This window comes from Vanessa cardui, chromosome 30, assembly GCF_905220365.1.
Source record: "Vanessa cardui chromosome 30, ilVanCard2.1, whole genome shotgun sequence".
NCBI lineage: Eukaryota > Metazoa > Arthropoda > Insecta > Lepidoptera > Nymphalidae > Vanessa > Vanessa cardui.
This window is the reverse complement of record NC_061152.1, coordinates 3,420,369-3,434,760: the sequence shown is the minus strand read 5'-3', so window position 1 is coordinate 3,434,760 and position 14,392 is coordinate 3,420,369. Positions and strand designations below refer to the sequence as shown.

At 36.3% G+C, this 14,392-nt stretch overlaps 2 protein-coding genes across 2 annotated transcripts in view; one reads left to right on the top strand and one right to left on the bottom strand.

Moving 5' to 3' along the window:
- LOC124542123 overlaps positions 1-14,392 on the top strand; it is a 102,792-nt gene that overhangs the window by 20,669 nt on the left and 67,731 nt on the right. The window lies entirely within an intron of this gene.
- Positions 1-14,392, bottom strand: part of LOC124542213 — a 34,180-nt gene that overhangs the window by 18,108 nt on the left and 1,680 nt on the right. The window contains exons 3-8 of the mRNA XM_047120158.1: positions 12,978-13,211; positions 7,408-7,508; positions 4,662-4,826; positions 3,981-4,103; positions 913-1,029; positions 321-450 (exon numbers count right to left, since the gene is read on the bottom strand). Coding sequence (XP_046976114.1) covers positions 321-450; positions 913-1,029; positions 3,981-4,103; positions 4,662-4,826; positions 7,408-7,508; positions 12,978-13,211 — 870 coding nt within the window. The remainder of the gene's footprint in view (positions 1-320; positions 451-912; positions 1,030-3,980; positions 4,104-4,661; positions 4,827-7,407; positions 7,509-12,977; positions 13,212-14,392) is intronic.

The window sequence follows — 14,392 nt, the reverse complement described above, 5'->3', positions numbered from 1 at the left end:
TTAAATACATTTTGTACTGTTTCTCCATAAAAAAATAAATATTGCATATCCCCCACTTTTCCGTACGCGTAATGAACTTAAAAAGTGGTTTACAAACTCTGTAAACGTTTTCCAATTGGAAGTTTATCTGATGGTGATGTCCATTGCGGATTTGTGGTACACAAATATCATCCTCTCAATGTTTTCCTTCATCAAACACGAGATGTATTATAAAATCAAATCGATCACATAAAAAATCAGTGGATCAGACATAAATGCCAAACGTTTCTCCATCTCAGTTGAATGAAATGACTTTTGTCCATTGGACTATTTGAACTCACCGTCGCTTGGTGGATACAGTACTGCGTGGTCCACTTCACCCTCGATGAGTATCCTCAATACGGTCACCCCATTCTCCACTGGTATACCCCAGGTTATTGCTTCTTCGCTTCCCCGTCTCACCAACAGCATCTGGATTGGATTTAGTGAGTTTTTAATACCCAAATAGTTTCAAATAAATTAATTTAAATGGTGATACAAGGCTTTCTGTATGATGAAAGTACTTTGACCTGACCGGACCGGTATAATGGACAGATCTCTAATACCTATCAACATCAACAATAACAATAGCCTGTGAATTTTCCCACTGCTGGGCTAAAGCCTCATCTCCCTTTGAGGAGACGGTTTGGAACATTCTACCACGCTGTTCTATGAAATTTGACACATGCAGGATGTTTTCCTTCATCGCCGACTACGAGATGAATTATTATGAACACAAATTAAGTACGTGAATACTCAGTGATGATATGTTTGAAACCGCATTCATCGGTTAAGATGCACGCGTTCTAACCACTGGCCCATCTCGGGTCTCAGGCATGATACGCTGTCGTGCAATTGTAGATTCTAAGACAATGTATATAGATGTCAACTTACATCAAATATGTCGATAGCCGGTTGGTTGATAAACTTGGCTCGCCTCGGTCCCGGTGTTGCCAGTGGTTCCCATTCCTGCAGATCTGTCTCTGATGCAAGGTTGGATGTCTCTTCATTCTGAAAAAAATATTTAATCATTTAATTTTTTTTTTGTGATGGCAACATTTAATGCATCGTAATCTATACTAATATAATAAATGTGAAAGTAACGCTGTTTGTCTGTCGCTCCTTAACGACCAAAACGCTGAACCGAATTTGATGTAATTTGGTGTGAAGCAAACTTGAACTCCACGGAAGAACAAGGGCTACGTTTTTTGCCTAACACATGGCAACCAATCCTCTAAAAAGCGAGCGAAGCCACGTGCGACAGCTAGTAGTTTTGTACAGTAAATTATTATTAATTAATCAGTAATTGTTTGTAGTGCACAATATAGTTAATATAGTATATAGCACATCGCAGGGAATATGTTTAACAGTAAATTTAAACTTTGTTTATATTCAATCTTTGATTTGAATAGGCTATGCCAATATTTAAGATTATGCAATAAATAATACTTGTTAAAACTTTTTATGAATGGCTGACTGCAAGCTACTTTTACAATATGCTTGAACCCTATAACAGAAGATGATAAGGTTGTCTCCTGTTTTAAGTGAAGACTCGACTTGATCTGCGAATTGTTTTTTGTGTAATGTTCACACAAACTCTATAATAAAGTATTTTTGAATCGTCAATGTTCAAACCATACCGCCGTCACGAATACAGCCCTCAGCGAGAGGAATTCTCCATTAAATAAACAGATTTACGATGATGTTTAATATTCACGATTAATGTTATCATGTATTCAATTGCATATTATTCAATTCAATAATATAAAGACGATAAAAAAGCGTTGAGTTAATACTTGTTGACTTCCAATCAGAATGTATTACAATTGTATTCAACTAACATGACTGTATTTTTAAATGTTGAAATAGAGTAACTACTGAGTTTCTTGTAGGATTCTCTTGCCGCTTTTGCTCGATAGAATCTGCATTCCGAACCGGTGGTAGCTTCACTTAATGCAGTTGTCAAATGATGATTCAAAAGTGCTTGTAATAGCCTACTTGATAAAAGTATATTTTAATTTATTTTACCGCCAAAAAGTACTCGGTATTGTTGTGTTGGGACATAACATCTTAGTTGCTAAGGTAGGTGGCGCATTGGTGATGTATGGAATTGTTAATGTTTCTTACAGCGCCATTGTGTTCTTATAGGCTTTGGTGATCCCTTACCATTAAGTGACCCATTTATTCATCTGCTTAGCTATGACTTATAGTAACGTATTATTATTTAACATGCTTTCGAATTTCGAATGAATCAAGGGAAACTTTGAAGGTCAAATCGACATTTATAAGGACGAACATTAAATCACTTATTGAAAGGATGAGGAAAATGAAACGAGGGCCTGACGAAAGAGGTATAGTACGACACAACTTAGATGTAGCATCGGCAAATTCAATAAAACCGATTACTGCCGATTCACACAACCAATAGAAACAGCTCCCTATCGCGCCGTTCGACGCTATTCGTCGCTATAGATTCCCGCGTCAGTTCAACCCGAGACAGCGAGTGCGTGTAAATCGACGCGTCAAATTGACGAATATATTAGGTCGTATGACATTACAAGTTATTACGTTTGTGTAAAGATCTTATTCACATGAGAAATTAATGTTGATAATTTGGGATAGCGTACTCAATTCGGATGTGATCGGTTTTGCGTATTTTGCCGATGCTACGTCTAAGTTGTATCGTACTATATTATATGTTAATACAAGTAATGATTAGAATAACGAGATACAAAGTGTTATTTGAAAACAACGGGCATTAAAACGAGTTGAAATTGCGACACATGTGGTGTCAATAATGCTTGGTCATGGAAAATTGTTTTCTATTGACGTTTTTAAATCTGTAAATGTAATTGTGAGTGGAAATTAATAGTTAATTTAATAAAATCTATTCCACGAATGTACAGTTGGGGTGAGATAATATACGTCACCTTAAGATCTATTTTCGTGTGCTCAGTATGAGCGATAATCTGCTTTACCGATCGAGAATGACATATTGCGTCGCAATGGTTCGATGTTTAGATCCAAAAGGTACTAAGAGTTTATAATTTGATAAAGGAATGAATTTGAAAACTGACGAAGGTTTTCTTACTCTGATTGTACATAGAAATTATATTGGAAGATAAAGGTCGTTTTGGAAAAGGTTTTAGTAGGATGTTATTGTCCTGAACAAAGTCATCATTCGGAAAGAGTTCAGACTTTTCACCACAGGTTTTACGCACTTTCCGAAGTACGTCAGTGTATTGAAACTCAAATTGAAATACCTTTATTCAATATGGAAGCATTATACCTACTCATTGATTGTCAAATTAAATACTATCAACGATTTAAAGAAAATACCCTGACCTGAGAAGAACCGGTGAAAGAAATTCAGCGGGTTTTTTTTGGCAAATTTATTAAATACATATATTGAATATGTAGAGTACAACTAACACTTATAGTAAATAGATATTAATCCCAATAACTTCTTATTGGTCCGACCTAGGATTTGAACTGCCTTATATATTAGACCAACGAAGCCGTTTTCAGTATATAACATACTAGCAACCCGAGCTGACTTCACACGAGTGCAATTTACGATAAATGTTAAATGTTAAAAAAGAGTAACTACTGAGTTTCTTGCCGGTTCTTCTAGGTAGAATCTACTTTCCGAACCGGTGATGACTTCACTTAATTGTTAAATGACGATTGAAAAGTCCTTGTAAAAGCGTACTTGAATATAGTTTATTTTGACTTTTGATTATGATTTGATATAGCATTAGAAACTTCTGAAATTATCAGTGTTTCTTTGCTATACTGTCCATGTTTTACATACAAAAACCTTTCCCTCGAATCAATCAATTTATAAAAATCGAAACTCGTTGCGTAATTTTAAATATCTAAGCATACATAGGGACAGACAGCGGTTAGCGACTTTGTTTTATACTGTGTAATGATAATGATGAAATTAATCTCATACATACCATTATTTGCAAGGAGTATGGAAGAACTTCTCCCTCCGTGTGGGAGGATATGTTCCTCAGATCCTGAAGAGCCAGCTCTGATTCAGCCGATGGATGAGATGGATCCGTCCATATGGTATATACCTGCGGAGTAGAATTCATTGGAGTGTTATCAATGTATTTAGTAGGAGGGGGGGGGGGAGGTCTATACTAGATACGTCCTTTGGTTAGCAATAATCGGTTGGGTTAAGAAGAAGCGACAAACTGACATACAAACTAATATTGGTATAATTATATTTGGCACTAGCTGTGTTCGCGAATTCTCTTGAATTGATCGGTCTGTTGATGAAAATCGCATCTAAATGCGTTGCGTAGTTTAATAATACGCTTACTATTTATAAATAGTAAAAAACGACGATCTTTTATTATGATATACTAGCTACTCGCCCCGGCTTATCAGCGGGTGCAGTGCTGATACTAAATATACTACAGAGTTTTTCTGGTTTCTATACTACGTTGTTCATGTAGTATAAAAAAACCTACCTCTAAAATCGCTCTATTTATTAAAAAAATCGCATCAAAATTAGTTTCGTAACTTCAAAGATCTAATAGGTACATAGCATAGGGACAGACAGCGGTAAGCTTATACTGTATTTTGAAGATTACTTCTTATCGATATATTTCGATTTTTCATTGCATTACCTTTAATCTCTTCTCGACTAAAGCCCTCAGAGCAAGTGGTAGCCTCTGTGGATCACCCGCGCCCTTATCGGTCACCACGAACAGTGCGCTGTCGTATGGTACCAGTTTGGCTGCTGATGCGAGCGCTCGCATGGTGCCGTCGTTACTTCCATCTGTGTAAACGCCCTGATGACAAATGTTATCAGTTTAAATCACATCAAATATAATTGTTGTTAATACACCAGGGAGGCCCAGTAGAAGGCCCCTTAACTAGAAGGGTTCCCTCGTATCTTAGGGGCCTGTGACTTCCCAATCAGTGTTTACATTAATTAGACTTATTACTATGTTTAAATTTATCAAAATATTCTTTATTCAAATACTTAGAAAAGCACTATTGAATCGTGTTAGTGATGGATTATATAGAATAACCGCCTAGAAATATATTAAGTATTTATTATTATAAGAATAAATAACTTTAAATTCTAAAATATATACAAATATGAATAAATTTTTTAACAATAAAACCGACTTGAAACAAAACACTTTTTTAAAACTAATAAATATGCACTAAAATGTAATAAAAATAATTGCGTATTCAACATATTTTTTAGAGTCCTCCTAAGTAAAATGAAATGAAAAATATTAGACTACTTAAAAGTCGATTTATTATATAACGTAGTTATAGTTATTGTTATATTTGGAGCCGGTGTCATCCGCGGGCACGCGCCTCAATCAAAAGAAAGAAGCGATACGAGCTCCTTGATTGACCCAGTATATTATCGTATAAAAGGTAATTTGTAAAAGACATATTTCTTAAAGTATTCTCGTATATACTGTAGGGTTTTCTTGGCTGACATAATCTCGTTTTGAATGATATACCTTATAGAAATATTATTCCATGTATGCATGCTTGATAATTCCAAGAATGATATCAGAAGAACCGGCAAGAAATTAACTACTATTACAAGTTACTATCTTTAAATTTTTCCAACTATTTAATTTTAATATAATTAGTACATATTTATCTTTTATATGCGTCACTGTTATGTATACAATGCCGCCTTATAAATAATTCATTTTTATATTGTCATCAATTGTTACATGTAAATGTAGCTTGTGTTGTTGATCTCGGGGTTTTGGGTTGCAATCCCGGTTTGTGTCAGTACATTTCTTTTATTTCATAAAGTTTGCCGGATCACCGATATGGTTATTGGTAGTTAGTAGAACTATAGGAAATATTGATAACTAGTAGTCTGTGGTTTCTCTCGCGATTTAGAGGATTTCATGTGTCAGGCAAAAATTTTGCTTTTTTTTCTTTCTTGGACTTCAATTTTGCTTCATATGAAATTCATCAAATTACGGTTTCGGTTCGGAGCGATACACTGACGGATAGAGTTGATTTCACATTTGTATCACTAGTATAGAAGTGTAGATAACAAGTTCTGACTTACTGATTCACCATCGACGAGCGTAGACTGCTAAAGTTAGGGCATAACGGATTGGCGAGTAGACTGAGTTCTGCGGCATTCGTGGTAAAAAAATTAGATTATGTACCGATGTTGATACGGCTCGCTTAGTATATTTCAGTTACTTTCACAGTATAATGTCATACGGTATTGTGCTGTGGGGCAACGCAGTCGCTATCCATACCATATTTGTGCTACAGAAGAGGGCTATTCGCGCAATCTATAACCTAGGAGCTAAAGAATCATTAAGGAATCAATTTAAAGAAATCAAGAACTGTTGCTTCTCAATACATATTCTGCAATGTTATGTATGTACGAAAAAATATTAAAAAGCACCCTCTGAGTTTCTTTCGCCGGTTCTTCTCAGGTCAGGGTATTTTCTTTTCCGAACCGGTGGTACTGTTTCAATTGACTATCAATAAGTAAGTGTAATGCTTCTATATTGAATAAAGTTATCTGAGTTTGAGTTTGATTGAAATTTGGTGACTAGGATCGTTTTATTGAATAAACACCCATTTGGAATTTTGGAAATTCCATCCTCAATTGGGTTAAATAGTGTTTGGAATTTCATCAATAAGCAATTTCCGAGCGAGCAAAGTTACGAGCAACTGTTTGTATATGGAAAAGTATTGCTTCTCCGATATTAATATGAATACATTATAATATTTGGCGTGACGAATTGTACATTATCACGCCGTCTGTTTCGATTGTCATAACGTCGTGCTACGGTTGAATTCGTCTTTTATGAAGACCGTCGTGTTCTCCTGAGTTCGGTAGATATCTGGTGTTTTGATCGAAGGTCGTTTCAAGGTCGCGATGGTAAAGCAACAGGAATCGAACTGGTTATTGGTTACGGTCAGATTGTTTGTCGGTGATATTCGATTGATTTTCTGGTTCTGTATTTGATCGTAGGGCTTTGTGTTTTTTTTGTGTGTTATGTGGTGAGCATATCGGCAATGACGCTGTTAGATGTATTAGCCATTATTAAACATCGTCAATGAACCACTGATCTTGGGAACTAAGATGTTATGGCCCTTGTGCCTGTAGTTACACTGTCTCACCCTTCAAATCGGAACACAACAATACTGAGTACTGCTTTGTGGTAGAATATCTGATGAGTGGGTGGTATCTACTCAAACGGGCTCGCAAAAAGCCCTACCACCAAGAACCGTTACCACAAGTTTGGGACCATTTGCACGTTTAAAAATGGCTATCATCAAAAATGCTTCAAAACCTTGCCCATTAGTGGGGTTCGCAGCTCATAGTGGTACCTTCACCAGTAGTATATAAGACCTACTTACTTGATATTTCAGTAGTAGTTTCGATAGGGCTTCCGATACGGTTCTCTCTGCATTGTTCGATGTGGTCGGTTGAAGGTTGTGACGGGATCTCCAGTTGACTCCTGGTGGAAAGAGAAGCAATCATTAAAGAAATACCTCTAGTCTACTGATTTAATATTCTACTGCAAATCAAATCATTTTTATTGAAGTGAACTTTACAATGAAGCGTTGTTGAAACGTCAATATTTTAATACTAGCACTGTTTCCGACACGAGCTGAGACGGCCCAGTGGTTAGAACGCGTGCGTCTTAACCGATGATTGCGGGTTCAAACCCGGGCTAGCACCACTATATATATATGTGCTTAATTTGTGTTTATAAATCATCTCGTGCTCGGCGATGAAGAAAAACATCGTGGGAAAACCTGTATGTGTCTAATTTCATCGAAATTCTACCACATGTGCATTCCACGAAACCGCATTGGAACAGCGTTGCGGAATATATTTCAAACCCTCCCCTTATTGGATGAGGGGGCCTTAGCCCAGCAGTGGGTAATTTCCAGGCTTTTACTTTACTTCTACTTTTTTACTCACAAAAAGCCACCGGTATCCTCTACGTGCAAAATTCCCCAAATACTATCACAAATATTGCTCAAGATATATATTTCGAGCGTCATATTGACCTCTGTTTGTTTTTTTCAATAAGTCTGCCGCCCGTTTCCTTGTTACGTTATAGATAGTATTTTTTTACCCAATTTTATTCAATACGTATTTTTTTTCTTCATATCCTTCACCTTGATTGTTTAATGTAAGGACAGAAATGTTTTTAATTTATATGTATTTATACTAGCGGTAAGTCCCGACTTCGCACGGATGGACAAATTTAAAAAAATATATGTTTATGTTTTTTTGTTGCTTTTGCCGACCCGTTTGTATGTATAAATGTCTTTCTTTTCAACTGATTTACAAAAAAAGCTTAATAAATTAATCTATTAATGTCAACATGTGGCATGGCATGGTGGCATATAAAAATCCGTTGTTTTGGAGTTTATCGCGAACAGCCAGTCAGACGCAGCTTTGATTTTTTGTTTTGGTATTTACCTACTGCGGAAATTAATGACGAAAGAACAAAATTATGTTTTAGAATATCAATATCTACAAAAACTATGCCCTTAATCTTCTCCCCAAAGGGAGAAGGGGCCCATCAAAATTCTTTAGGTAATTCGAAAGATCTAAGCATACATAGGGACAGACAGCGGTAAGAGCGACTTTGTTTTATACTGTGTAATGATAATGATGACAACAATGCACTTGACTGAAAATTAATATATCACTACATAGTATAAAACAAAATTGCTTTCTCTGTCCCTATGTCCTTTTAAGCTTATCTTTAAAACAACGCAAGGGATTTTGATGCGGTATTTTTTAATAGATAGAGTGATTCGAGAGGAAGTTTTTTGTAAATAAACAAATTCTGTTTTATATTTAGTAATAGGTAGCTAGTTTTAAGTATATTACTTATCTGTATTTTTTCACTAAAATAGAATGAAATAACCTTATCAAAATGGATTCGACAATCTACTTTGTGGAGGTAGCTTCACTTAATTGTTAAATGACGATTCAAAGTATTAAAAGCCTGCTTGAATAAAGTTTATTTTGATTTTGAATACAGAGCATTGACGGATTTACCAATAGGCTTAGTAGGTTAAAGCCTAGGGCGGCAGATTTAGAGGGGCGGCAAATTTAGCCCAAATTTGTTATTGTCTTACAGAAATAGAAAAAAACTCATAATTATATGTATGCACATTACGTTCGTAATCTGTATACTCGTCACTACGTAGCGGATTGGAAAAATAACCTAGTAACTGACAGAAATATCACCTACTTTATAATCATACTAATAACGAGAAAAAACCGATGTAATGAGGACGATAGAACACAAATCATAAATGTTGCAAAAAACAGTACAGCGGCAGAAATTGAATAGCCTACTAGCCTACTAGCGGCAGATTTGTCCGCCACTGACACAGAGTGTTTTTAACGTAAAACAAATTAACGGTCTCGCCTGTGACTCGCGTTTGACTGTGTCATTATAACTTTCCAAGTTTGTAACTTAACCTTGGGTTATGTAACTAAACGCTCCAGTAGCTTACATTCGCAATATTTAACCTGATCGATTCGACGTTCTATACAATTGTGTGCAAACGATTTGCTTACGTTTTTATTGAAATTTCTCGAGCAAAAAATCGTTCAAGAACGTTCGTTTAAATTAACTTTATAAATTAGTAGTAAGTAACAGCCTGTAATACCACTGCTGGGATAAGGCCTCCTCTTCTATTAGGGAGGGGTGGAACATATTCCACCACGCTGTTCCAATGCGGCTTGGTGGAATGTACATGTGGCGGAATTTCGATCTATTAAAATAAACCGCAAAATCCGTTGCGTAGCTTTAAAGATTAAAACATACATAGGGATATAGGGACAGAGAAAGCGACTTTGTTTTATACTATGTAGTGATACTATTACACTGAAATATATTATATAAACTTTGATTTTACTTCCGGAATTCCGATAACAGTTTCGTCGACGTTTAAAACGCCATATTCTTAAGCTATAACTGTCAAGGGGTGATAGCAAATCGTGCTGTCCTTTTTGTTCATATGTAAAAGCTGTGATGTTGAAAGGAGATGTCAAGTGTTTAACTCAACTTGCTGAGTTCATAAGTAAGGTCTAAGTAAAAGTTAATGTATCTATTACAATTATTATATGTTTTTCTTTTCATTTTCAGGTAAGGACGATGATATTATGACGTCTAGTTTAAGAGATTTTGGTAAGTGTTTTGTTTTATTGGTTTGTAATAAACAGGCAATACGGTTATTGCCGCGTGAGGATAAAACTTTATGTCCCCAGGCGACCTACCCCTCTCCTTTTTCTAATTTTTTATTTTATTTAAAGTTATTTATTGTTTTTTTAATATTTTATATCTATATATTTTTTATATATAAAAGAGAATCTCAGACACTATAACACCTACATATTTGAAATTTTTGAAAAAAACTCGGAATTTGCGGACTTCACGAACAAATAGCGGAAGCAACTTCAGTTTAACTGGGTGTTCCAAGATTCCTTCATTTATTAGAGTAGATATGTTATTAACGCGCAAAAAGTGAAGACTAGAAAACGTCCTAATTGTGACGTTTGCCTTTAGTTGTTTGACGTAGTTATACGTTATAATACATCATAATTACATAGTAATAAGTTTTGCGTAATTAAAACATCTAGTTATTCCTTTTACTTATTGTTTTTATCAAGCTATCCTTTTTACTTGTAACGAAATGTAAAATAAACGGTCCCCGGCGCGGCACACTTTTTTCTTTTGTTTAGTATGGATATAACATATCTGTTTATTAGAATATCATTGCCCCTCTTATAACAACTAAACCTTGTGCTAATAGATACTACAATAGGCCAATGCAATCAGGATCGAACCAGTGACTCTTTATATCGCCAACCGCCCCGTAAACCGTTGCTCTATTGGTGTTTGATGGTGTAGTAAGTTTTTGGTGTTTTATAACTGCGGGGCGTGTTTATGATCACATTTTTGAGGTCAATCTTAAGGCGCGTTACGAAAAATTACGTATTGCTGACGTATAATGGAGCCGAGATGGCCCGGTGGTTAGAACGCGTGCATCTTAACCGATGATTGCTGGTTCAAACCCAGCCGCCACTAAATATTCATGTGCTTAATTTTTGTTTATAATTCATCTCGTGCTCGTTGTAGGAAAACATCGTGAGGAAACCTGCATGTGTCTAATTTCATTGACACTTTGCCACATGTGTATTCCACCAACCCGCATTGGAACAGCGTGGTGTAATATGTTCCAAACCTTCCCCTAAAAGGGAGAGGAGGCCTTAGCCCAGCTGTGGGAAATTTATAGGCTGTTTGTTGTTGTTGACGTTTAATTTTTTGTTTGTTAGTGGTGTAAATGTTTTTGTAATCATATCGCATAGATTATGTAAATCTAAGGCATGTTTTTCTCAACTCTTCCTGTTGTAATGCACAATCTATACATATAATAAAATTGGAGTGTCTGTTTGTAATATTAAAATAGCCCTTTTTTTTACTCACACGGTACATATACCAAAATAACAATTTTTAGAATTTGTGTCTGTCTGTGTGTTAGTTCCGGCTAATCTCTGGAGCGTTTGGACCGATTTTGACGGGTCTTTCACTGGCAGATATCTGATATAATATGGAGTAACTAAGGCTACGGTATTTTTTTTGTTGTTATATTCAAACGCGTACGAGGTCACGGGCACAGCTAGTAGATAATATATTTCCTTTATCGGCTAATATGACTTAGTAATGATGTACAGTCAGAGTAAGAAAACCTTCGTCAGTTTTCAAATGAATTCCTTTATCAAGTCTCAAACTCTTAGTACCTTTTGAATCTAAACATCGAATCATTGCGATGCAATATGTCATTTTCCATCGGTGAAGCAGATTATCGCTCACACGAAAATAGATCTTAAGGTGACGAACCTCTTCTTACCCCGACTGTACATTGTAATAAATTGTCTCTTAAGATTACATCAATGAAAAATCATTATTGTAATGACTGGCCACGTAACGTTTAATTCACGCTTTGCCTTTTATTACTGATTAATTATTATTGTATGAGAGATCGTACGTATTGAGCCTGGTCTAGAACGCTAGGTTCTATGAATACTTGGGAAAAAAGTCGGTGGTGCATTGGTGATGATGGGATCTGCTTATGAAACTTTTAGGACGACGATGTTTGTTACTTGATGGTACCACCGTCCATAGATATTTTCGCCGTGAGAGATTTTAATCATCCCTAGTTATTATGACCCTTGTGCCTGTAGTAATATTGGCTCACTCACCCTTCAAACAGGAGCACTTAACGGTATAATAAATGATGGAGGGGGGGGGGAGCTGTATCTACTCAAGGCATCACCAGAAGTGTAGCACCGTGTTTATTATTATTCACAATGCGGGTCTCTATGGGCGGTGGTGATTATATACCATCAGGTCCATTTTGAAATCCACCGTATTACACTATAAAAACTTACCCTAACTATCGTTCAGTAATTTTGATCTATTAAGTGTGGCGAGCGTGTGGTAGCCACAGCAATCACCAGAAGTGTACCATAATGTTTTATATCTCCCTCAACGCTGGTGTCTATGGACTGTGGTGATAACTTACCATCCGATCCATTTGAAAGACAAACGTATTATAGAAAAAAATAGCTCTATTGTCGTTTAAATTTTTATCAATTAAACAAACAAATAATAATTTCTGAATAACGCCTCGTAGACAGCCCTATTATCAAACGGTTCGTAAGCAAAACGAGTCGTCTTAAATTTTCGCGATTACACATTGAAATAAAACTAGTTATAACGGATTTGAATCGCGTAATTGTTTTTGACATCCCGACGTTTCGAGCACTTTACAGCGTTCGTGTATACGGGTAGACCACGTCTATCTGTATACACGATTCAAATCCGTTATAACTAGTTTTATTTCAAAACAAGTCGTTTCCTAAATCAATATCAACAGCATATAATTACCATTTGAATCGTAACCGACGATGACGATGTCGGTAACGTTCAACCCCTCTGCTGCCAAATCATTCCAGACCCCCAGGGCCCTATTCAGAGCCAAGGGTCGTAACGGCACCAGGATCCCAGCGGGAGGTCGTAACCAGGAGTCCTCTAGCCAGGATTTTAGAGTCGAACTCTTGCTCAGAGCTGGTACTGGACGTGTCTTCTCGTACAACCTCTTGTCCACTGGTTGCTTGTCAGCTGGAATAGGAATTGTTAGTTAAATATCGATGAAAGTAATAATATTTATGTGATTATTGATTAATTTGTGTTTATAATTCATCTCGTTCTCGGCGGTGAAGGAAAACATCGCGAGGTAACTTGCATGTGTCTAATTTCATCGAAATTCTGCCACAAGTGCATTCCACCAACCCGCATTGGAACAGCGTGGTGGAATATGTTCCAAACCCTCTCCTTAATGGGAGAGGAGGCCTTAGCACAGCAGTGGGTAATTTAAAGGCTGTCAATTTACTTTACTTTATATGAGTAAAAATGATACTTATAACATATAATTTTTATATAATATTGCATCCGTGCAAAGACGGATTCAGCCGCTAGTTAATAATAGTGGTGCTGTACCAATCTGTGGGCGGAGGTGACTTACCCCAAGGTGGCCCAAAGCATATCTATGATAATCTAATTTTTATTAATTATGATCTTACTTTCAACGAAAAGTCCTTGGAGATGAGGTAATCTCTGTTCGCTTGCAATGATCTACGTGTTTATTATCTGCACTTAAGATTTTATGCACTAAATAATACGAGGAACGCGTGAGCTACGAACGAGGTCTAATGCGCCTCGTATGCGTCTCCCTAGTTATGCGGCTAAGAAAAACATTTCTCTGTCGTGTCGAGGCCGTTACGTCTATTTGATATATTAAAATCAAAATAAACTTTATTCAAGTGGGCTTTTACAAGCACTTTTGAATCGTCATTTTACAATTAAGTGAAGCTACCACCGATTCGGAATGTAGATTCTACTGAGAAGAAACGGCAAGAAAATCAGTAGTTACTCTTTTTTAACATTTAAAATATAAAACGTTGTAGGAAGGTATCGTTGGTATATGTTATTAGAAGGGTTAATTACTGGCATCTAGCTCAAAGCTCTTTAGCAATTATATATCAATATATATAACTTAAAGCTTTTGCTTATATGGTTGCCCCGGGTATGAAATAGAAGGTAACCTCTCCTTCTATTTCCCTCTTTATTGGTTTTTATAACAATCTGTATTTGTATCTCTCGTTTTTGATACCTAATACATGTCGATCTTCAGCGAAAACGTTAGCAAAGCCGAGCGCTACTACTGCAAGTAGTGACAATAAAAGCTTTACAACTAGCGCGCACTGGTAACTTTTGTCACGGTGACTGTTTCGTCACTTTTG